A 23,690-nucleotide genomic window follows, 5' to 3' on the forward strand; every position below is an offset into this window, starting at 1 on the left:
GTGTGGACACCGCTCGGCTCCACCTGCCAGTGTCTCAAACACACACACACACAGAGGAGTGTGGGACCGTCGCAGCTGGCCGATCGGCACGTGTCCTGACCTCAGCGGCCGAAACGGCAAGGGTCACAGGTTGTGTGTGTGTGTGTAGGGGGGGGGGGGGGGGTTAATTATGTCCGTGTACTCACGTGGCTCTTAAAGTGACAACAAACACAAGCAGGGATGATCGGAAGGGTGCCAGCAGCGGGCTCGGCGTGTGCCGGGGTCAGCGAGGGTGAAAGGTCAACGCGGCGGACAAAAGGGCCGGCTGCTGCGGTCCTTTTTGGCTCTTCACGAGTATTATATTGCCCAGCGACTCAGGCATTTACGGACGGCGGCCATTTTTAAAAGCAGGAAAAGGTTACAGTTGATTATGTGTGTGTATAGAAAGTCAGAGATTATGTTATTTATTTTTTATTACTGTTTTCTGTTCTTTCTACTTTGCACTCAGTCATTCTTTGCAGATGATAAAGAATATGAACACAGTTTCATGGCAAGCCATAGTGATGCAACAACGCAGATGCTATTTAGCATTAGCATTAAGCTAGCGGCAAGGTTACGACTCATGTGGAAATGAGTAGAGGAGTATCCGTTGGATGCAAGTGGTGCTTTGCTGACATTTACAGAGTCGCTTAATGAAATCGACAGCCAGTTGAGATGTCAATCACAAAACGTAGCACCAGACAGTGGTTGCTAGGCTACGCCACCTCACGTCGTCATTGCTGAGAGGTCATGTCAACCCCACTTGACGCAGATATTAGCCAGTCTCCATTACAAAGAGTGCCAGTAAAATCTAACAGCCGGCCACCCACCCGCCAAGTGGAAAATCCAAATACGGTAATCCTCCGACAGTACGCGTTGCAGAGCAAAAAAAGGAGACGGCTGACGGATAGCGTGAAGATGGGAGTTCCACGGAAAAGGCCACGTTCACCAGCCGGGGGAGGCGTGAGCTCATCGGCCCGTGCAACTCCGCGCCGGTCCTCCCTCCCGAAACTCGGAAACTCTGCCTGTCTCGGCCTTCTATTATCCCAAGGCGACACACAATGTCACACACTCATCCCACTGTTCTGCTTATTGATGACTCAAGCTTTCCGTTTTTCTTTCCGGATACACAGTCAACGCCGAGCCGCTCCGGCACCTCTGGGCCTAATGGACTGATTTGGACTATTTACAGCTGTGCTCCGTTTCTACAATGACTCACAAAGGAACAAAGGGGCCTCTGTGTGAGGGAGCTTCTCCGTTTCTTGTCAACAGGACCTACCCGAGTCCGCAAAACTTTTTCTTCGAAAGCCCTTCCTACCTTGATTAACTTCCCCCCAGGGCCTCCAATTTTATGTCTTGAAATACACAATGTGTGGGAATGTTCACACACAACTCTAAATTCGCATTGATGATAGCATTAGCATTTATTCAGAGGAAAGTTATCAAGGGTATAAAACAGAAGCATTGCGCAACAGCATGTTAGCTGTGATGCTAATGTCAACACCGTGGGTGGTGTGTCATGGCTGGTCCACCCATCAGGGTCGCCATGGCGATTATTAAAAATGCGCTGGTCCATTTATAGCTGCCAACAGGAGCAGCTTGAACTGTAATGCTAGCACCGACGCTAGCGCTAACACCTGGCTGGTCCACCAATGTTATAAACTACGACAAGTAGGCAAGGGAGTTCAAAACGTGTAAAGTCAAACTGAAACGGTATTATGCGAATTGAAGGTTATATACACCGCTCCCCGTATTTACTCTTTCACCCTTGAACCTTTCACCTAGTCCCCTCATGTTCCTCCTGTCTTTCCGTGCATACCTGAGGCTATGAGTGCCTCCTCAGTGTGTTTGACATCAAATTTCCACTCGGCGCGGTTCTAAAAGGCCTGTTTGTTTAACGCAAAGCCCGGACGCGAGCCCAGCTCGCCGATGAACTCGCCCGGGGAACAACACCCTGTCGGAATGTCTGGAATTCTCCACAACGAGGATTAGCTCATCCCTGTCTGTTGTCTCTGGCTTGTGTGTTTGTCATTCTTTCCCCCCGCGTGGGCTTACATGGACCAACTGATGGACTCTCACACAAAAGGCCAACCTGAAGGCCTGAGATGCCGGAGCGGCACACAACCTCTTACATTACCCTGCAAAAAACAACCTCTGGACACCGTTACCTAGCTTTTTTATTTCTTTTTTGGCTGAGTGGGTCATTATTTGGATCTGAGGAGCCGTCATTTTCAGCCATTAGCAACATCAGAGACAAGATCGTGGCGCGTGTTCCGAAATACAAGAATAAGGAGTCTCTTTATAAGCGTACGTCGACACAAAGCACAATAGGTACTATTTACACAGACGTCCGGACATTATTGGACTAAAAGATGCGCCCTTTGAAGGCCCCAAAATCGAGCTGTCCATCACTAGAAGTACAAATATCCACTTTGATAGAATCAATATGCAAATAGAGAAAACATGACGTTTGATAATAAATAGTAGGAATTAAATAGGACAAAACCTGCTTTCATCACTGTAATTGTTCCACTCCCATGTTGGCGCAACTGAGTTAGAGCTATAGTTGGTCAACATTGCCCCCTTGTGGACAATATTATATAGCATCAACAGTAAAAGATTATCGAAAACGAATAAAAAGAAAACTCAATGAATAGATTGTATCGTAAATTCACATATCGGTCCACACATACAATCATTTTAATTATTAATATTGTTCATTTGTGCTTTGTCACCTTGAACAGGAACAAAGACGACTATGACCATTATGTGATGGAGTTGTGAGCGAGCATGACACTTGACAAAATAACACTGGTAATTCCCCTTCAAAGCAAACTGACAGGAACTATAAGTGGCATTTAATAGGGAAGTGTCACATACTGTTTTACGGAAACATTTATTACGGGTTACAAGAGACCTACCTTGTTTCTGTTGAGTCCGAGAGCAGCAGGAACGACAACGTTTCTAAGTAATCGCGAGTGTGCAGGCCGCGTATTCTCTCATTTGAAGTACAGTAGTATTCTCAGTATTTATTGCATATAAAAAGTCTACACACCCCTGTTCTGAGACAATTCACAAGGAGGCAGGTGGGTCCCGACTCCCATTTCTCCAGTTATAAGAGGGGGTGCACACTTATGCTACTACATCACGGTTGGTTACTTTTACTTTTTAATGGACTTGCGCGTGCTGATTTATCTTTGTTACTTTTTATATAACAATAACATGGCATGACTGACGTGCAGACTTTGAACGGGAAGATCCAACTCATGACGCAAACATATCAACAAGTGGAGTGACACGTGCACACGTTGAGAAACAAGTGAGAGTTCAAAACAGATTGACGGGAACACACGTAAAAAATATCATTGGGACATTTTAACGAGTTCATAGAGAGAGTGTTTACTTACGCGCCGGGAACGCTGACTCACTGGCTGGTTTGGATCCGTGGAAGAAAGCAAATAGTTTGACCTTTTTCTTGTCTTTTATTCATTTTCAGAAAGAAAGTCACATTCAGAAGTGTAGAATCTGCCAAAGAGAAATAAAAAATTTGATTTAGTGACAGGAAAAAGGTGATTGAGGTGGTGGTGGTGGAGGGGGTGACTTACCTGTTGTGTTTTTTAACGCACTTCATCTTTGTTTCCTTTCTCCTTCGATCAACTAAGAAGAGAAAATATACTCAGCGGTCTGCACATCAAGTCCGCCAGCTTGAACTTTACCTGCGATCGTAAAAAGAAACGCCAAGGCGACCACGCTGATCGTGGCGAGGCCAAGACCAAGTGAGATGACGTCCCAGCCGGCTTGTGTTCCGAGAGTTGACCCCTGACCTGTGACGAAAAGAAGACAAATCGCACAAATGGCCATCGCGGGGGGGGGCAAAAAAAAATCCTTACTGACGTGCTGGGTGGGGCAGTGAAGGACGGTGGCGGCGTAATTCACATCCGTCCTCCTCACCTGTGCCAACACAAAACATAAGTCAACTCTTCTCTTGAGCAACCGAGTATTTATTCGAGCAACTCACAAGAACGCAACCGTGGACGTCTGTCAGGTTGACGGATGAGTGCTCCCCCTGATGAAGACAAATACGGTCGCCACGGTTACTTCCGGACGTGACGGAGCGAGGCGCGCTTCGCGACCTACCACTTGCACGGTCACGCCGGTCCCAGTTGCGTGACACGCGGTCGAGTCTTGAGAGGGCCTACACGCGTCGATGGAGAAAGTGGCGTTGATGCGTGATGTCAGCGTTGACCCTTGTGGCGTCAAGGTCACGTCCCACACTGGAAATAAAAAGTCACTTTTGGTTTTTTTAACCGCGTTAAAGTTCCTCTACTTACTTCCTTTGCATTGAAATGCCACAAGCTGACCTCAAACCACGACATGAAGGTCAACAACTCACTTCCATATAGTTTCTTGGCACAAGTAACCCACAAAATGGCGCCAAATCAACAAAACCGTATATAAGTCACCAAACAGTATTGCGCATATTTTATTAATAGAACACTAAATAATTGCTCAAACATGTAAATAATACATTAATAGTATAAATAACATACAGAAGAGTTTGTATAAATATTGAAAATATACGTGTAACATGTTAAGAAGTACTGGACAGGCTAACGAGTTAGCGGAAAGATGCTAATTCGCAATCGTGCTAACACGCTTAAACGGACCTCTAAAGGAATGTAAACGAACATTTGGAGCAATAGTACATTGTCCTATAGGTTAGACAAATGTTATTGTTCATTTTTCTTATTAGGAGACCCACTTACATTGTCAATAACTGCTGTATCAATGTAACTGACATGACGAATGTACACGAAGGTGAAACAGGAAGTGTATCGCCTGAAAACGGCCTTCAAAATAAAGCATCCTACCTCAACTCAAAGCACGCTGAAAATTTTTGGCAACAACAAATCTAGTTTATTATAATGTGTACTTGCTTGAAGGGCATTTTTACAAACACCTACTAAATATGAAATTTTTTTAATTATTTTTTTAAAAGTAGTACCTTGGAGTCTCTTGACAAAAGGACACCTGATCCAAGACTGGTTGCCTGCAGTGAACTAAAAAATAAAAAATATATAAATTAAAAATCTTATTTTTTTTATATTTTATATTTTTTTCTGTATTTATACTTATTGTATTTGTTTATTTACTCATTTAGATGTATTTAAGAATGCCCCTATTACATTTTAGGTCAAAATGTCCCCCCCAAAATAAAGACTTCTTACCTTCATGCAGAGTTGAGGGTGAGGGTCCACTTTTGCAAATGTTATCTGAAAAGCAACAATATTTATATTGCTTGCGAGCCAAACAACATTCCATGCTTAAAAAAAAAAAAAAAAAAAAAGCACTCCAGCAGCTTCATGCGTCATTGCACTGACGTTTTGTTTGACTTAAGCCACGAATGATTTCCGTAGAGATTCCACCTTAAGAATGTTTACAACTTAAATGGCAGCAGACTCGCACGCTTGGGTTAAACACACACGTCAAAAATTACGTGAGCGGGTTTTCACAATTGTGTCATTTAATAACATGAAACGGAGGTGGGTAACTTATTTATAGATTCACACCACTTGTTTTTCCATTGATAATGATCGAAACTGAGTCGTACTAACCTCCTCATGACTCAGCTCAATAGTAATGAGCAAGCTCTGAGTCATCATCAATTTCCAATGAATGAATGGATGACGAAGCGTTTTTTTTTTTTTTTTTTACCATCTCTCTGCTGATATCGCGCCAGACGCTCTCCTGATCAGAACAGCCGTCTTCCTCCCGCCTCTGGCACAGAGTCACCCGAGCCGAAAGCGGACAGGCAGGTTCCCACGACAGCGCCTCCTCCAGCGGGTCGAAACGAATCCCGTGCCACATCTCCTCCAAGGCTGCGAGGACCCGCGGAGAATATTAGCAATCGAGGTTACGAAATAAAAATCACGCGACAAAAAGTCTCACCGTCTTTGAAAGGGCAGACCTGAACTCTGGGGGCGTCCATCACGGCCGGCCAACCCTGCGGATAATCGGAAACATATAATCGGCGTTCATCGTGGAAACTCCGCCGGAGGTTTGACCTCAATGCACAGGCACGGCAACGGTCTGGAGAAAGACAGAACCACGCTGTTGTCGGGCTCTTCTTTCTTGATCTGGGAGACAGATACGATTAAGTTGGAGTTCAAATTCCGATTCTCGTCCGAGGCCCTACCATAGCGTTGGCGCCGGTGCCGACGCAGATGAAATCCTTCCGGCAGAGTCGCACGTGGTAGTCGTGACCCTGCAGGGCCTCGCTGACCCCGACGCGTACTTCCTTCCGATCCAGGTCGACGTCGTGCCAGAGCTGACCAGCTGACGGGTAGCTAGTTAGTCTCAGGTAGGGGAGGGGCAGAGGTGACATTTTGAGGGGTACTCACTAGAGCATTCTGGGATGTTTCTTCTCAGATCCTTCCATGAGCAGTCTGGAGTCAGAAAAAAATAATGAAACAGGTTTCACAGATAAGACATGAAATTCGGAGTACCTGGAGCCACGTAAGTCCCACTCTGGGTTATCCCACAGTAGCTCGGGAACGTGGTGACGCTGACTCTCACTTTCTGCCGCGGAGAAACATCAATGCAATCGTTCTCCACCTCCACCTAGCAAGATAAATCGGATTATTTTTAACAAATGGTAACAGTGCCGAGGTTCCGGGTCACGGTACCTCCATCCCTGCCATTTTCCGCCTGGACACTTTTGAGATGCTGATGCTTCGGCACTTTTGCGGCGTTCCCGGCGTCTCGGAGCAAATGGAAAAGCCCTGGATGGACTCTGGAGGTTGAAAACATACCAGCACAATTGATACCAAGTACCGATACCGCTAGGACTATTGGGACGTACTGGCAAGGTGTGCAGTTGTTTTGATCCGAAGGCGCAAGGAACATTTCCGGCTCGCCTCGCACATCATGACAGTGGAAAAGCTGAGGTTGCGGAAAACAGCGGTCACGTCAAGTCCGTCAGTAGGCTTCCGGCAAGGAGGAGGAACAAAATCTTTAAAAAAAAACAAAAACAGTCCCTTTACACCAGGTAACTTCCTCCATCATCACATGTCGTTCCTGTTTAACCGGACAGGAGACCACTTTGGATTGTGTCGGCACTCACAAGCTGGCTTGGACTTGCATTGAAGGCCCTGTGAGGAGAAAAGTCACAAATAAAATTGAAAGGCAATTTTTAAATAAATATAAAAAATAAATACCAAATAATTCACAAATAAATACATAAATAAATACATAAATAAATACATAAAACCTTACATAAATAAATCGTCAAAGTACACCTCTGTAATAAAAATAATAATAATATGGTGCTGAATAAATCATTTCATTCACTTTAAGTTTCTATGTAGTGTTACAAAAAATATTTCAATTCTAGTTTTTGTTAAAATAGAAAGTCGATTAAATGTTCGTTTAGTCGGTTCACTGAGGTAGCAGAAAATTCTGTCAAAATATTCAACTTTAAATGTGAGTCAGCAATTATAAATATAAAGTTTTGGATTATTTTGGGGGGTGTCAAACAATCAAGAAGGAAGCAGACGTACCTGAGAACACTTGGTACCACATGCCGTTATCCTTTCCACTTCCAGATTTGGTCCAGCACCTCCAAACCCAAAATGGCACATCAGCAAGGCAGCCCACAGGATCATCTTTGGTCTTGCTCAGTCACGACTCCCACTCTTATTTGAGTGATGTGCTTGTGATGTCGGTGTCTCCCAGTGGTGGTGTGGAATTGGTGATAATTGGTTATATCATAGTGGGCGGAGCTTCCTCCCACATTCTAAAAACATGCAAGCTCAGCTGATTGTATTCCAAATTGCCCGTTGGTGTTTGTGTGTAATGTGATTGGGTGGTCCAAAGTCAACTGGATTGGCTCCAGCATACCTTTCAGACAGTGGATGGATGGATGGATTGATGGGGGGCGGAGCTTGATGACTCTGGGAAAACAAATTCTATTATTAGCAACAGATAGGGAAATTAGGTCACTCAATGTGTATTTACAACAAAACAATCTAAAGTGTGTTTCACACGAACACGTTTGACTTGAGCAACAGTAAAACAAAAAAAGCACTGGGAACGTTTTAAGGAAACGCGATAAAAGGAAGTACACGAAGTAGAACACAAAGCATGATGTACATTACTGGAAATCACATGGGATTAGTTTTTTCCTCCCTGGAGATTTTTATCTTTTCTTGATTCATCGCTGGCATTATTTCCTTTAACTGATATCGAGTGCGGGTAAATAGCGCCCTCTGGCAGGATGCGAGGTGTATTGCAGGATGCCGTTCCAATTACGTCATAAATCTTTCGCCGGGGTTTTAGAATAAATACGTGTTTTAGTTGTGTTATTAAAAAAAGAATTATGGGTTGGTTACTGGCTATTTTTTTCTTTTTTCTTGTATTTCCATTTCCAGTATTGCGCAATATGTTATTTTTTATAGGCTATTTAATAAATTGGTGGCGAGTCTGACGACATAGTTTGCTTTTAAATAGTCAGTCATGCTGGATGTCGTTTGCATCTCAATGTTGAATCTACGGCGAGGAATTATCTTCTGTGGAGTGCTCATCCTCTGCACGCTGCAAAAAATGCCGAACACAGCACAAGCCTTGCGCCTCACATGAGAAAACAAAAATGAAATGTCGGACTATCAAACCCAAATAAATGCTATAAATGCTTTATCATTATTCCCACGATTATTGTTAGTGTTGTTGCCGACTGAACCTTTTTTTTAAACTCGATTTAATCATGTGCAAATCTACTTTTGTCCCACGCTGTATTCTACAGTTATGATGTATTTTTAATGAACTACTCCTTACACGTATACATGACGTAAATAAAAGCAGAGGGTGCATTTTTTGCAGCGTGGGTTTACGGAGGCGTCACGTGACCCGATAATTCCGCGTTCCCGACGACCGGGATGTTTTCTCCGGTTCTCCATGGAGGCGCGCCCGGCTTTGCCTACTAAGCCATCCTAGGCGTTCTTCGTCCCCGGTGCGAGCCGCCCCTTGCACGCCCCAACATCGATGCGGCATTGAACGACCGACCGCGTCATCCCATCGAGTTCTGTCGTCGAGCAGCGCGGCCGAACTGGGGGGCAATCCGGGGAAAGGGAGCCGCGGCGCCGCGCACCGGCCGCCTGACACACCGCCGCGGCGCACCAGCAACATGCTGACCCGAGTCAAGTCGGCCGTGGGCGCCTTTATGGGTGGAATCATGACCGGCGGCGGTTCCGGAGGAGGTGGCAGCCCCGGCTCGGACCTGCCGCTCAAATTCCCCTATATGAGGCCGGAGTTCCTCGGACTCTCCCCGGATGAGATTGAGTGCTCTGCGGATCACATCGCCCGGCCCATCCTCATCCTGAAGGAGACCAGGAGATTACCGTGGGCCACCGGATACGCAGAGTAAGTCCGCCCAAACGGGTCTTGGCCTTTTGGGGGGGCATCACAACAATGATCCAGATGGAGCGCATGCGCAAAGTGCGCAGACCTCTAAGCTGCACCTGTTGTGAAGCGCCTAGGCGTAACGTCATTTTGCGTGCATGTTGCATTAAACACGCAAAAAAGCAACGCAATAAGGTCATGGCAGAAAAAAAAAAAGGAATAACCTAAATTCATTAAAACTATATTTGCTCAGAGCGGAAAAGTGAAAAAGAACCTATTGTATTGTGTTCCAAGGCCTCGTCTGCTGATCCGACACGAGTCAGGCAGATGAGTTCAGTGTTGGAGCAAAACTAATAACATGTGAAATTTGTAACGCTTGGAGAAGAACAGCTTTTTCAGGGAAATGAATTGGAAGGAGTCACAATGACGACTTCTCCGTGAAATCCTTTTTATGGGATTGAAACAATGTGTTGACCTTATATAATGGCGCATATACTGTCTTGCCCATGCATCTGTGAGTCAGTGATGCTGCCGAGCGAGCACCAAACAACCCAGTCGCCTTCTAAAAATAGTCATGTTAATTTCTCTCACACACCCTCCAGAGATGTCTGATAAGCAAGCAGAGCACACTTTGATGTCATTTATTTTATACCGCCGCCCCCACTCTCTATTTCTTCTCACTATCTTGCTCATGTAAAACCCTAAGATACATTTTAATTTAATTATTTAATTTAATTTAATTTAATTTAATTTAATTTAATTTAATTTAATTTAATTTTATTTTATTTTATTTTATTTTATTTTATTTTATTTTATTTTATTTTATTTTATTTTATTTTATTTTATTTTATTTTATTTTATTTTATTATTACTATTATTTTACCCAGAGTGATTAATGCTGGAAAGAGCGCTCTGAACGAGGACCAGGCATGCTGCGAGGTGGTGGTGGTGAGGAGACGGCCCATGAGCTACTGCCCCCCCTCGACGCCCAGCAAGACCCCCACGGCCAAGAGACGCAACTCCCTGCCCAACGGCGAAGGCCCGGGACTGTACTTGGAACACAAGCATGCGGAGGTGCGGCCATTTTGCTCTGTGAATACATTTTGTGCATCATTTGTAGCAGATATTGGAGATGGAGAGACTACTTTGCCTTTCCAGGACGAGGGTCTTGTGTTCCACTACTGGGCTTTGTTTGACGGCCATGCTGGTTCCGGCGCCGCCGTCGTGGCCTCCCGCCTGCTCCAGCACCACATCGCCTGCCAGCTCCAATCCGTCATGGAGATCCTGCATAACCTGGCTTCCCTGCCGCCGACCATCCTGGGCGAGGAGCCCGACGGCAACACGCCGGGTCCTCACCAGCGTTCCCTGACGAGGGCGGCGTCGCTTCGGGGCGCGGCCGGGGCGCCGAGCTCACCTAGCAACACGCCGCCACCCCCGCGGTTCTTCGCCGAGAAGAAGATCCAGCATGAGAGCTTGGTGATCGGAGCCATGGAGAATGCCTTCAAAGAGATGGTAGGACCTCTGCGTTTGTATTCCTCACTTTTGGATGAAAACTGGAATCCGATCTCAGGACGCACAAATCGAGAGGGAGAAGCAAGGCTACAACATCACAGGAGGATGCACGGCTCTCACCGTGGTCTACATGCTGGGGAAGCTCTACGTCGGCAACGCGGGCGACAGCAGGTCCGCGTGGGCGTCCTGCTTTTTTTAATTTAAGCGTTTCCGTCTAACCCGTCTCTCCGATTGACAGGGCCATCATTATCAGGAACAATGAGATCGTTCCAATGTCGACGGAATTTACGCCGGAATCCGAACGACAGAGGCTGCAATTCCTGGTATGACTTGGTTTTGGGATTTTTTTTAAAGCTTGAAATGACACGGGTTTGTCCGTCATCAGGGTTTCATGCAGCCTCAACTTTTGGGAAACGAGTTCACACACTTGGAGTTCCCGCGGCGGGTCCAGCGGAAGGAGGTCGGGAAGAGGATGCTCTACCGGGACTTCACCATGAACGGATGGTCGGTGGCATCGTCGCTCGGTGCTACGTTGGATGGCCACAATGGACAAGTCACATCTTTGCATCTTTGCAGGGCGTATAAGACCATTGAGGACGAAGATCTCAAATTTCCGCTCATATACGGCGAAGGGAAAAAGGTCAGGTTGAATTCGGATTTCGGACTTCTGAGAAAAAAACAAAAACTTGGTTGATTTTCCAGGCTCGGGTGTTGGCGACCATCGGGGTGACGCGCGGCCTCGGCGACCACGACCTTAAAGTTCACGACTCCAACATCTACATCAAGCCTTTCCTGTCCTGCCTTCCCGAAGTGAGCACTATTGACGAGTCCAACTTTATTCCGAAATGCACCACAACGAAACGCACTGTTTCGGCTCACACAGGTGAAGGTGTACAACCTCACGCAGTACGAGCACGGCGCTGACGACGTCCTGGTGATGGGCACGGACGGCCTCTGGGACGTTTTGTCCAATCAGGAAGTCGCTGAAGCTGTTTCCACCTTCCTTGCCAACTGTGATCCAGATGACCTTCACAGGTAGGGACCAAATCTTTGTATTAAGTATCATTATTTTAAATGAATCATTTAATTCATGTTTCTTAAATGAAATTTTTATATATTATTTTTTAATGAATAATTTAATTAATTTGATGAAATTTTTACATTATTTTTTTAAATTAATAATATAATGAATACTTTTTTAAATATAAATTTTCATATATTATTTTTTGATAATACTTTTTTAAATGAAATTTTTATATATTATTTTCTTTAATTAATAATATAATCAATACTTTTTTTTTTAAATGACATTTTTATATATCATTTTAATTTTCTTATGGTTAGGTATACGATGGCAGCACAAGATTTGGTGATGCGAGCACGCGGCGTGCTCAGGGATCGAGGCTGGAGGATCACCAACGAGCGTTTGGGCTCCGGGGACGACATCTCCGTTTTCATCATCCCGCTGATGTACGGCAATCGTCAGCCCTGAGTGGCACGCCCCCCCCCCCCCCCCCCCCCCACTTCGATACAACCCCGAATCTTTTTTTGCACACGTTTCTGTTGGAGTGACCAGCCAAAAAAAAAAAAAAATTGTGGTGCAAACAGGAGCTCACAAAAACTGGCTCACCGTTGCCTCTTGATGACGTAAGCGGCATTATAACCCAAGAGACTGCAGCTACACAATCTGGACGAAAGTTTTGGGACGCATCAGACAAGTCAGGTGTCCCTATTGAGTCCATATAGTCTAGCTTTTTAGGCGCTCATAAAATAATCGTAAAATAGAACCTAAGGCTTTTTTTTTTTTCTGACGAAATGTAGCTTTTGAGAATCTACAGATGCTTCCTGGCATGGATCCAAATTGAAAAAACTCATTCCATTCAAATCAACGGCGGTTTTAAGCATCGACAATTCCCGGTCGGTCGGACATCAAACGACTTAATTGCACTTTAATTCGTCACTTCAAAAATGGAAAAAGATGGGCTCTGTTTTCGTGCATGCCTCGACTGAATTTGTATTCTTGTAACTTGTCGTACGGCTAAATTGAGTGTCATTTAGTTTTAGTTGTGCTGACGGCGTTCATTTTGAAATAGTTGGGGGGTTCTTAAAGGAGGAATGGCGGCATGATGCTGGAAATGATGTGCAGAGGGAAGAACGTGGAATTTTTTGGGTGTCATTTTTTTTTCCTCATATACGTTCCACGAGAAATGTAGAATTTCTTATTATGCATTTTGTGGTCATCAAAAAGATGTCTTGAAAGTTTTGGATCCTTTGACGTGATTGAATGTTCACCCTCGCTCGACTTGTCATTCAGCCTTCATTTCTGTCCATTAGACGAATGTACATTTTTTTTCTCGCCCTATTGTGCCACCCAACTTCTGCACATCAACTCAGGTTCAATGTTGGGTCGATAGAGAGCGTGTCCATCCTCGAGGTTGGCGTCTTGTATGTAAATTGGGTTTGCAAAGTTGCTGTACTTGTAAAAATGAAATAGCTGTGCTAATTTTTTTTTTTTTTTTCGGGATTCTACTTCTTAGCAAAAACAGCCACGGGTGGGAATTAAAGTGGCCTCGTGACTTTCCTGCTTTGTGAATGTCGACTGTACCTTTTGTATAAGGTTCCTCCGGAAGTCCAAAAAAACAAAAAAACATTTTAATGTTTACTTAATTGTGCAACACTGTTGCAGAAGGTGGGACGAATAAATAATTATTAAATGTGTCTGATTTATATTTTCTTTTACTAAATCGCTGACTAAAGATTTTTTTTTTTAGCCAATGCAAGTCAGGTGGACAGGTAAGGAAGCTTGATAGAACTTTATTGAAGACTGTGTATAAATACACATGCACATTTCAAATGTAAACCCAAGTGAACTCAAGTGCAGCCAAACCTGGAAACCCCTTAACATGCAAGGACGCCTGGAGTATTTCTTTTATACAAAAAAAAAAAAAAGTCCCAAACAGAGCCATCCTTTTATTTCGAAATGAAGAAAGGAATTCCCTCCCTGACAAGAGCACCTCATCATCTCCATTCCCAATCTTCCATCTCTTGCCAGAGTTTTAAATGTTATTAAATGCTTACATACAAATAAATAAGCTTTTATCAAATGTGCACTCACAGAGTGAACTCTTATGTACAGTACAGTATGTCTATTATAGCAGTCTTGTTCGCTGTCATTCCGGAAGGGGAGGGAGGGGGGCGTCCGAAAAGCAAGGCAAGCAGCAGGGGTGCTGAACTCCCCCCCCCCTCCCTCCCTTTTTTTAACCTGACCCAAAAGGTCAGGAGCACACCAAGAAGCATCTCTTGGAGAGAGACACATTCAACCAACCCGGGAAAGAAAAAATAAAGAACATGGCCCAACTGAGAATTGGAAAAAGAAAAGGCATTCAAGTGTGTTTAAAGGGGCCATGCAAAAAAGTGTGTGTGTGTGTGGGGGGGGGGGGGATTTAAGAGTTAAGGCTGAGCACACACAAGATGGCGCTAACACTGCAAAAAAATGCATAGCAGGCGATTTCAGTTCCTCTCGCATTGATGGCACGTCAAGGTTGTCAAAGATGCAGGTAAGTGGAGTGGCCAACAGAGGGCGCCAAAGACAGCTGGACATGAAAACAAGGTCACAGCAAGAGCAAGTTTGGCAATTTAATGAAAACAAAAAAATAAATAAAGAGCGGGCAGGCTTGATAGGCGAAACGCCCGCGCGGATGAAGGCAGATTCCTGTGCACGTTGTCGGGGAGTTTTCAGAGAAAAGTCACGTCACATTCATCTCTGAATGACTGCAGTGTCCGGGCAAAATGGAAGAATTTCCAAAAAAAGAAAGTGGATGGTTGGTGATTGTGCGAGTCCACAATGCTTCAAGCGCAGGATGACAACACCTCGGTGTTTAAAATATGTACAAAGCAACCGGACTAAAAGCGGAAATTTCTCTCAGAGAGATATAAAAAGGCTCAAACTGCTCTGACCTCCAAACGCAACGGCCGCAAATTCCTTTTGGAACAAAACGAGGAAAAAAATGTAACAGGTGACGCGTGTGCAAACTGATTCAGCCACGGCTCCGAATTCTCAGCGTACCGTAAAAGGTCACGCCCGCTTTGGCTCCACCGGGCGAGCCCGGGGTGGGCCTGATGGCGCCGGCTTGCCATGCTGTGCGTCCGTATGGCTTTGGATGGGAAGATCGCTATCTCCATTGCTCATCAGTTAGCGCTCATGGTAACATCTCGACTGGGCGCCTCCTCTTCTTCCTCACGTTCCGACCCGTCGCTCTTAGCGCGCCGGTTCTCGTTCGGGTCGTCGCTCACGGCGACCGGAGAGGCCGCGCCCCGCGCCGAGGAGGTGCTCCGCCTGCCTTCCTTCTCCTCATCGTCCTCCACTTCTTCCTCCTCCTCCCCATCTTCTTCTTCTTCTTCTTCGTCGCCGCCCTCCCCATCCTCCTCCTCCTCCTCTTCTTTCTCCCGGTCCAGAGCGAAGTAGCCGGTGCCTTTGACGGTATCCTGGCGCTGGTAGAAGAGCACGTAGCCCGCTTTGGACTGCACATGAGCAAAGTGGAGCCATGAGGATAGAACCTTTGACACTCCCCCCTCCCTCCCCTACAAGATGGGCCTGGAAAGTTCCACTCCGTTCGACTGTGCTCAGCTTAAACGGGACTTCACGACATCGTTTAACTGGACTATGTGGAGTTTGTTGATGAACCTCCACTGGGTGGCGCTAGTAAAACTTTTTGTTTTTTTGGATGGCTCTAAAATAATGAGCGCTGTACTCACCACTATTTGATCCTCGCTGACCGGCGACACGCTGCTGTCGTCGAAGTTGTACCACTTGCCGTCGTTGGTGTTCTTGGCGTAAGCGGTATCTGTGAGGGGGGGGGGGAGGGGAGTAGATGACGGCGCGTTAAAAGCCGAAATGGTTCAAAAGTGCGGGAATTTGGAAGACTCACAGTGGCCTCCGCCCATGCCGCCGTAGTGGTTGGACACGGCGATGAGGTCGTAACAACACGGCCCGCTGTTGGGGTTGATCAGGAACTCAGACATGTCCAGATCTCTGCATGTCAAAAAAATAAATAAATCAACCATCCAAGATGGCGAGATGATGGATGAATCCACCACGCGCGTACCTGAGCGGAAAGTCGACAAGCGAGTCGAGTTTATCCCTCATGTAGCGACTGTAAGAGAATCTTTTTAGGTGGACCACGAGCACCGGAGGTAGAGACCACAGGTCCAGCTTCTTCGTGGCCTGCTGGTGCTGCTTGCAGTTTGGACAGTACCTGAAGACACGGATGGGAAAAGTCAAATCGGAGCCGGCGGGAAGACGCGGGGAGCTTACCAAGGGTCCTCGGCTCCTAGCTTCTCCTTGGTGGTGAACAGTTCGATGCAGTCTTTCAATTTAAAGTAGGCCTTCTTCTGAGGCTTGTAGTCCATGCTCTCGTGCTTGTCGAAGTCCTCGACGACCATGTCGTCAAAGTATTTCTTCTTCATCTCTGGTTCCCAATCCAAGGAGAGGTCAAATCGGTCTGGGAGAGAACGACAGATGAGTAAAATTCATGAAATCGGATGGCGGTGAAATGAATCCCCACCGTTGAGCCGCAAGTGTCCCTCGTCGAAGCGGATCTGCCTGGTGTCCTCCTTGCCCATGTTATTGAGCTGGAATGTGAAAAGTCTCTTTTTGCTGGGCCCGCTGCTCTGCTGGCCTTTGGTGGAGTTCTGCGGGATGACCGGGCCGTTCTCCAGCTCGTTGTCCCCGCCCACAGAGTCCTCGGACTGGCTGTGGTCGTTCTCGGAGGGCAGCTCCTGATCCTGACTGGACTCGTCGTCCTGCTCGTCCGTCTCCATCTCGCCTCAAGTATGAAAAATATTTTTTTTAAATGGAACTGTCAGGAGAAAAAAAAAAGTGTTGCCGTGATGGACTCACTCGGCGACCCCTCCTCCAACACGCCATTGGTGGAGTTCCCGTTGACCGCGTGCACTTTGCTCGACTGGGTCTCGTCGCGGCCGTCCTCGTCTTCCGCTACGGTGGCTCTCACAAAGCGGCTGCAAGAACGAGACGGCTTTGTTTCGCACAGAAGCAGCGAGAAGCATTACAAAGTCGCTTCGCTTGGAGGGGAGCGGCGACTGGAAAGCCCACCAGAGGCGCAGCAGCAGCATGTTGTAGAGTTTGTCTTCGTTCAGCGTCCTCGGCACGGCGATGAGGAAAGGCTGGCCGAACAGCGGCGTGCTCGTCTGGTTGTACCCCGACTGTTTATATTTTTCCCTCAGGTGCACCGGGATCACCACGTGGTCCGTGTCCTCCACTCGGTTCACGGCGAGCTCAAACCTACGGAGGAGTTCGTGCGGTTAATGGACTTAACGGCTTTTCGAGACTTGACCCCGCCGCCACTCACACGTAGATATCGTCTCGCTCCATGATGCTGCTAAGGTTGTCGTTGGTGGCAAAGATCCGGTGGAAACGGTGGCTGTAGATGTCCGTCACGATCATCTGTCAGGGGAGGGGAGGGGAGGGGGGTGGGGGTCACATGAGCCACTTTGGTGCAGATCCAAGACTTTCATTCCATTTTTTTTGGGGGGGATAACTTTGCAAGATGACGAGGGACAAAAGAGTGGATTTCTATTAGGTTTTGCAATTTGCTGCCAAATTAGGATGCTTCTTCCTTGGCAGAGGTCCGCGCTCCATTTTCCGGCGCAATGACAAAAAGGGCGAAACATCGCCCGACGTGCGACTGACTCGTGTGTGTGATCAAGGGCACTTAAAATGATTAAATGCCCACGCCGGGGTGGGCCACGGGTCGGCGTTTTAATGTGACAGCTTTTTTTTCTGACATTGGAATGCCCGTTTGTACCTTCTCAGCAGGAACCCCCGACAAAGCGGAGAGTGAGGTACACAAGTCGGAGATGTAGCCCACCTTTGGCACGGTTAGCTTGTACTGAGAAAAGGAAAAATAAAAAGTGTGAAAGACCATGCCGAGATGTTAGAAGACTCGCGGTACCTGTGTGGGCTTGGCCAGAGGATCCAGTCGGACGAGATACACCTCCAGGGTGCGCTCTTTCTTCATGGGAAGAGGCAGCGTCAAGTAACAGAAAGGGTCAAAGGTCACAGAGACCTTGGCGCACACGGGACACACCAACGTGGACTTAAAAAGGCCGTGAAAGATGTCCACGATGATGGAGTCGTTCCTCTTGATATGGTTCTCCCAAGCCTCCTCGGCCACCACCTTGCGAGGAAAACCTTTTTAATACTCGTAGTGGAGTCGAGATGGTGCTGAGCGCGGCCCCGGCCCCCCACCTTATCGGGCCGTCCGTTAGCATCCTTGAGCTGTATGTACGGCTTCTTCCTGATCCGGTTCAAGTCCTCGTGAAGGCCGTCCAGGAAAAAAGCCAGCAGCTCGTGAGAGTCCTGCTGCTGGTAGCCTGAGAATTGAGGGGCGAAGCGGCCCACTTGGGTCTGGAAGGAGATTCGGGGGGGAACCAAGGTCAGGTCATGCCACCAAGAAAAAAAAAAAAAAAAAAAAAAAAAGAACCTTGAAAGGCCTCGGCGTCACGTAGCTGAATTTGCACGACCACAGTTGCTTTATCAGCTCGGCGTAGGCTCGGGCGATCTCTCCCTTCATGCCCAGCGGGTTGTCCTCGTTCAGCTCGCTCATGTACTTGTCTTTGAGGAAGTAGTCCGTCAGGGGAGGGATATTACTTAAACACTGAGAGGGACACCAGAGCGAGCAGAGGACAATGATAACGTCACGGCGGTTTCATTTCCACTTCCGAGCGCGCCGTCTTCTTACCTGCACGGCGGAGTTCATGAAGCAAGTGTTGCCGAGGTTGGAGAGCCCGCACAGGCCGGCGTGCTCGCTTTGCCGACTCTGCCCCGAGTAGTCGTAGCTGTTGCTGTAGCTGTGGTAGGAAGGCAGGCTGAAGGTTGAATTCTTCACGCTGCAATAAACAAGTCAAATGTGCCCGAGGTGAGGAGCAGAGAAAATAAATTGACAACACGGGTAGAACAGCAAGTGGTGGAGTGATGTTTTTAGGGGGGGGGGGGGGGGGGCGAGTCGCAAAAAAAAAAAGGCCTGCAGCGAGCGGACCTCTGAGAGCTCCGCGGGACGGCTTTGGCGGTTTGGGGCTCCCAGCGGTCGAGGGCTGTGATGTCGGCGGAAGGGTGGTCCACCCTCCTGCTGTCCAGCTCTACCGTTTCAGACCTCAGGCACCACCAGCAACACAGTAGCATGACATCTCAGCCCCACCCCCGGCCCACATGGCTCTACAAAACCCAAAGCCGCTCGCTTCCGGCATGGTCGAAGCGCAGCTCCATCCTCTCGACGCTTTCCAATCCAGCCCGGAAGAGACTCCCGACAACTAAAACATTTCCAAACTACTTTCTGTTGTCATCTGCCGTCCCGTGCTCCGATCTCCGGCACCTCCCTCCGGCCTGCCTGCCTGCCTGCTGCCGCTCTGCAACCAGCGGATATTTATAGCAAGGATGCTCAAGAGTACCGCTACCAAAGCTCGAGGTGCACAGAGAAAGAGAGAGAGCGGAGGGGAAGTGAGCAGAGGAGGGGCAGATGGGACTGGGGGGGGGGGGGGGGGTTGCAATCGACTGCATCCAGCTGAGGCTGCAGTATTCACGAGCTTGTAAATGTACGTTGATGCATGTTCTTACATCACCGTCGTCATGTCCACGCCTCCTGGCTCAAAGCCGCACTTTGGCAGCGCCTCTCTAATGCGCTGGCCTTTTAAAAAGAGAGCTAGGACAATAAACAATCTCGGAAGAAGTGCTTTTTTTTTTTTTGCTTTTTTTAACGACAGCGACTTGTGCCCCCGTGCCAAGAGGAAAGTAGACGAAGAGGACTCGTGAAGGTCACTCGCCTTGCGAGAAGGTGCGCATGGCAATGAGCTCGAAATGACTGACTGCTAGCGTGCGTCGCCGCCCAAAAGACGACAAAAAAAAAAAAAGAGGCCGCATCCATAATTTAGATGAAACCGCTACAGAGGAGCTTCTGCCACAAACTCAGCAGCAGAGAAAAGATGACGCCGTGGCTGTGGAACGTCAACATGCGCTCCGACGCCTTCGTGGATGCAAAATATAATTAATAATCCATAAAAATATCATTTATGAACCGTAAAAGCAGTTGATTCGCATTTCGGCTTTTTTAATGACTCGATTTTAGCTCGCAAGATGTAAATAAGTTGTCATCAATTCACCTGAAGGAACCCGAGCTCATTCGCTACCATTGACGCCGAGAAGCGCGTCAAAGCCCCACTTTTACCTGAACTCATCCACTGCCGGAGAAGATGCTGACTAAGTAGACCCGAGGCTCCGCTAGTGGCCCAGCACTGCTGTCACGCAATTCCAAAGAAATCAATCGCATTTTTTTTTCCCCCTCGCTGTCACCGGCAACGACTGAAACTGCACCCTTGGCAATTTTCTCGACGCACGCCCCGAATCCAAAGCAAGAGACAATTTGGACGCCGTAAACCGACACTGGGCTCCATCTCTGGCTGTTGACATCCAAACAAGTGCCCCCCTCCCCTTCTACTACGACTACGTCTTACTTCCTGCTGTTGAAGCTGCTGTTATGATTGTTTGTGAGAGATGAAGGCGAGATCTTTGGCAAAGCGGAGAGATTGGAAGCACCGGATGACCTTCAAAAAAGATAAAGAATAGATCATGAGTTAGCGGAGAGGAGGGGGAGAGCTACAGAAAAGGTGTGAGGAAAATAAAAATAAAAAGTAAAGCGGGAATGTGTCGGCAATGACAAATTGAGCAAATGAGAGACATGCTAGGCGGGCTAAATGATCATCCAATTTGGATTCTGTCATGTCTTGGTGTAAACTCGAATCTCAAACTATTTTCACTTTCTGTGGAAAACTGTTTTGTTTTTTTTTTGGGGTCCACAAGGTAAAAAAAAAAAAAGAAGCCGGGACTGCGCTCACTTGGCTGTGTCGGAGCCTCGAGGCCACGAGCCGTCTTCGTTCTTCTGCTCGATTACGAGAACCTAAAAGAGAGACAAAACGGTGAGGTGTAAAGAAGGGGGGGCGGAGCCAAAAGCTGCAAAATAAAACGTCACTACCTGCCCTTGATAGAGGCCGGCGTCTTGGATGGTGCTGTCGGGCTTGTTGAGAGGTTCAAAGGTGTTGCTCATGTAGCGGTTCCAAAGTCTGGTTTCCTTCTCATCGGGGATGCTGAAGAGCTTTCGCATCTCCGTCTCGATGACGTCTGCGATAAGAAAAAAAAGCAGACATTCTTCAAATAAAGAAAAGAAAATAAATCAGCCACTCTTAGTTTAGTGTTTACCAACAACCACTCAAATTGGACATTTAGAAATGTCAGGGCACAAGAAACAAAAATGCCAAGCTTCTGCCATCTAGTGGAGGAACATTTTAATATCCTGTCTGTCGTCTTCGGCGCAGCCGAGCAAATCGACTTTTAACCGGGCGACTCACCGATGGTGTCGGCCTTGCTGAAGCGCCGGGTGACCACGTTGTCCATGTTGCCGTCCTCGCAGAGCTGCAGCTCGGTCAGGTAGACCTCCACCTTGTAGTGCTTCACAAACATACCCTGCTCCACCACCTAGGAAGGACACGAGGACGTCACTTGACAAAACTAGCGGCTAACGCTAAACCCTTTCGTTTAGGTGACGGGAGTTTGCGTGGTGGCCGCCGACTCGTCTGACAGAAGCGGCGGTCAAGAGCGGGAGGCCCAAATTAGCAGCACCTTGTGGAAACAGCTGAGGGCTCCGAGCCTATTTATTTCAACACCGCACGACTACGACCCGCACACGCTCGCTCTTGAATTCAGATTCCCAAAGGACCAATTGAACATATGTCCGGTAGAACCTCGCCAGCTCAGAATCACCGCCCCGAGTCTCCACGCTCGTCGCAGATCTCCACACATCTGAAATCTATCAGGGAAGGCGAGAAGAATTTCTCAAATCACCGCCGAGCCAAAAGCTTTTATCCGGTGACCTCAGCGGGCCTCGCCGCGCTTCAAATAAAACAAGGACAACCACGCGGCCGGCGCCAGCGAAAAGAAAGACCACCAATGGTCGTGACCGGAGTCCTCGTGTGTGACACCAACCCCCTTCATCCTCTAAAAACACAAAGTGGGAAGGCGACGCCACGGAACACGTGCGAGATCAACAAAAAGCACGATGAACCTCCTTCATGTTGTGCCTCGTAGCCTGCTCCATGTCGCTTTCCACTCGTACAGAACCTTGCCTGAAAATAGAAACCCGGCGGCCACCCGATACGCCCCAGCGCATATATGGTCAAATGGGAGGGTCAATGGACCAGGGAGGGAGGGAGGACCAAGACCGGGGAGGGGGCAACACCATTGGCAGCCATGATAGCATGACTAGCCAAACGTGCAGGTGACATCTGACAATAGCAACAAAAAAGAATGAGAACACTTCTTGTGTTTTACTCTTTGGCACAACAAACCAAATCAGTCCTACAAATATTGACGATTGATCAGATCTGCTCTCACAACGTGCAACCCAATCCCGTCAAGTCATACCTTACGTGCAATTGGCTCCTGACCCTCCGTCAGCCCGTACCAGCTGACCAACTTATTCCAGCCCTCCGTGGGAACCAAGATGTAGTCCAGCTCATCGATAAGGTGCTCCTTGATGGCCAGGACATCCCGATCTAAAAAGTAAAGAAAGGAGATGGGAGGGGTGGACAAACACGCAGAAAGGCCCAATGAGCAGCACACACACACAAAGCGACCTGACAATGACAACACAGCACAAACGTATGCCGCGGAGAATTCCATGAACCTTGCAAAAATAAAAAAGAGACACAGTCCAACAATGCTGTTTGTGCTCTTCTGCGCTATTTGTTGCCAGTTGCCAGAACGTGTCAGGATGCAAGTAAACAAGGGTCTTACCTCGGAGAAGACCAGCGTTGTCAACTGGTCCGGGGTAGACGTTCTGGTCCCCCATTTGATATTTGTCCCAACTATCAAATCCCACATATTTCTTCCACTGTTTGAACCAGTGACTGTCTACGAGGTACCTGCAACGATGACAAAAAGTCGAACCGGATTTGAGTCACTGTTTTTTACAGATGTAAACTACTATCTTTTAAAAGGCAAACGTGAGTTTTGATGGTCGAACCGAGTTCGGGTTGCTGAAAGTGTGTCCAGCTGGCTCTGTGATTTTGACAGGTGCTTCTTTTTCCGACTCCGCCCTTAACAAGTCAACGGACGAACCCACTGACAGGTTCGGAATTAGCAATTAGCTTAACCACAGCGAAGTCGATAAACGGGGCGTCCCGTAGACTTGTCATGAATTAAAAAAGCGCCGGAATAAACTAGGAGGGGCTGGGATAGTAACTCGAGAATGCCTCAACGCAGGATAGCTGAGACACATGAAGCTGACAGCTAATTCCAAGCTAACTGTCAACACGGTGCTGGAGTCGCCACTTTACTCCGCCTCGGAGAAGTCGACAGGCGCGGCTGAAGCCGGCTGCCCCCACGCACCGCTTTAAAAATGCCCCCCAGTCGACTCTTACCAAGTGTCGCCCTTTTTAAGTTGTGTTTTCATCAGTGCCGCGACCTCTCCTCTCTGGGTTTCCAGATCGGCCGCTCCTCCTTCCGCCATCTTTCCTCAGTCATGCCGCGGTGCATGATGGGGGGAGAAAAAAAAGCAGTGGAGGCGTTTCAGAGGCACGTTGCGCATGGAAAGGGTGTGACGTCAGTGTTTTGAGCCAATCAGGATGGAGTAACGGCATGTTTTCAAATGCGGCGCATACGTCATATTTAGGTTGTGTCAGTTCTTTTTTAAAAAGAT

General features: G+C 47.6%; 3 protein-coding genes across 8 annotated transcripts; 1 reads left to right on the forward strand and 2 right to left on the reverse strand.

The window, feature by feature from the left end:
* Positions 1-3,480: 3,480 nt before the first annotated feature.
* On the reverse strand, positions 3,481-7,912 carry il17rel (interleukin 17 receptor E-like). 2 transcript variants are annotated; one of them, XM_061269003.1, is made up of 18 exons: positions 7,578-7,912; positions 7,142-7,169; positions 6,881-7,030; positions 6,705-6,811; positions 6,525-6,639; positions 6,420-6,464; positions 6,215-6,354; positions 6,084-6,155; positions 5,968-6,022; positions 5,734-5,897; positions 5,247-5,291; positions 5,024-5,078; positions 4,156-4,292; positions 4,037-4,084; positions 3,909-3,969; positions 3,735-3,842; positions 3,624-3,675; positions 3,481-3,543 (listed from the first exon to the last, which is right to left on the reverse strand). In XM_061269003.1, the coding sequence occupies exons 1-18, from the start codon at positions 7,680-7,682 to the stop codon at positions 3,501-3,503; spliced, it is 1,530 nt and encodes a 509-aa protein (XP_061124987.1). In that variant the 5' UTR covers positions 7,683-7,912; the 3' UTR covers positions 3,481-3,500. The 2 variants fall into 2 exon arrangements, with proteins under 2 accessions (XP_061124987.1, XP_061124988.1); XM_061269004.1 differs by having other exon boundaries at positions 3,913-3,969; positions 7,578-7,910.
* A 1,010-nt stretch (positions 7,913-8,922) lies between these two features.
* On the forward strand, positions 8,923-13,644 carry LOC133145461 (protein phosphatase 1H-like). Its single transcript, XM_061269002.1, has 10 exons — positions 8,923-9,435; positions 10,302-10,488; positions 10,573-10,926; positions 10,985-11,097; positions 11,165-11,249; positions 11,312-11,430; positions 11,503-11,566; positions 11,629-11,736; positions 11,810-11,961; positions 12,271-13,644. Exons 1-10 carry the CDS (start codon positions 9,200-9,202, stop codon positions 12,416-12,418), a joined length of 1,566 nt encoding a protein of 521 aa, XP_061124986.1. The 5' UTR covers positions 8,923-9,199; the 3' UTR covers positions 12,419-13,644.
* A 239-nt stretch (positions 13,645-13,883) lies between these two features.
* LOC133145458 (ubiquitin carboxyl-terminal hydrolase 15-like) lies at positions 13,884-23,522 on the reverse strand. Of its 5 annotated transcripts, XM_061268993.1 has the most exons (21): positions 23,413-23,522; positions 22,787-22,914; positions 22,415-22,545; positions 21,343-21,469; positions 20,970-21,115; positions 20,833-20,894; positions 20,452-20,541; positions 18,687-18,834; positions 18,429-18,602; positions 18,194-18,352; positions 17,898-18,122; positions 17,751-17,834; positions 17,295-17,389; positions 17,039-17,227; positions 16,826-16,944; positions 16,491-16,751; positions 16,241-16,427; positions 16,032-16,181; positions 15,855-15,958; positions 15,682-15,770; positions 13,884-15,447 (listed from the first exon to the last, which is right to left on the reverse strand). In XM_061268993.1, exons 1-21 carry the CDS (start codon positions 23,499-23,501, stop codon positions 15,115-15,117), a joined length of 3,090 nt encoding a protein of 1,029 aa, XP_061124977.1. In that variant the 5' UTR covers positions 23,502-23,522; the 3' UTR covers positions 13,884-15,114. The 5 variants fall into 5 exon arrangements, with proteins under 5 accessions (XP_061124977.1, XP_061124978.1, XP_061124979.1 ...); XM_061268994.1 differs by lacking the exon at positions 20,452-20,541; XM_061268995.1 differs by lacking the exons at positions 20,452-20,541; positions 20,833-20,894; positions 20,970-21,115; ... (2 more) ...; positions 22,787-22,914; positions 23,413-23,522 and adding an exon at positions 18,984-19,417.
* Positions 23,523-23,690: the final 168 nt, after the last annotated feature.

The sequence above is a fragment of the Syngnathus typhle genome, linkage group LG21 (assembly GCF_033458585.1).
Source record: "Syngnathus typhle isolate RoL2023-S1 ecotype Sweden linkage group LG21, RoL_Styp_1.0, whole genome shotgun sequence".
Classification (NCBI taxonomy): Eukaryota; Metazoa; Chordata; class Actinopteri; order Syngnathiformes; family Syngnathidae; genus Syngnathus; species Syngnathus typhle.

Bases quoted from the DNA above. Each gene is read 5' to 3' on its own strand.
- il17rel (XM_061269003.1), bottom strand. From the start codon at position 7,682: ATGATCCTGTGGGCTGCCTTGCTGATGTGCCATTTTGGGTTTGGAGGT. The intron at 5,079-5,246 runs GTAAGAAGTCTT...TTTATTTTTTAG, and splicing joins ACCCTCAACTCTGCATGAAG to TTCACTGCAGGCAACCAGTC. The intron at 3,843-3,908 runs GTAAGGATTTTT...TTTTCGTCACAG, and splicing joins CTGCCCCACCCAGCACGTCA to GTCAGGGGTCAACTCTCGGA.
- LOC133145458 (XM_061268993.1), bottom strand. From the start codon at position 23,501: ATGGCGGAAGGAGGAGCGGCCGATCTGGAAACCCAGAGAGGAGAGGTC. The intron at 21,470-22,414 runs GTATGACTTGAC...TGTCCTTCCTAG, and splicing joins AGGAGCCAATTGCACGTAAG to GTGGTGGAGCAGGGTATGTT. The intron at 15,771-15,854 runs GTGAGTCTTCCA...CCCCCCTCACAG, and splicing joins CGGCATGGGCGGAGGCCACT to ATACCGCTTACGCCAAGAAC.
- LOC133145461 (XM_061269002.1), top strand. From the start codon at position 9,200: ATGCTGACCCGAGTCAAGTCGGCCGTGGGCGCCTTTATGGGTGGAATC. The intron at 11,098-11,164 runs GTCCGCGTGGGC...TCCGATTGACAG, and splicing joins GGCAACGCGGGCGACAGCAG to GGCCATCATTATCAGGAACA. The intron at 11,431-11,502 runs GTCGGTGGCATC...GCATCTTTGCAG, and splicing joins GACTTCACCATGAACGGATG to GGCGTATAAGACCATTGAGG.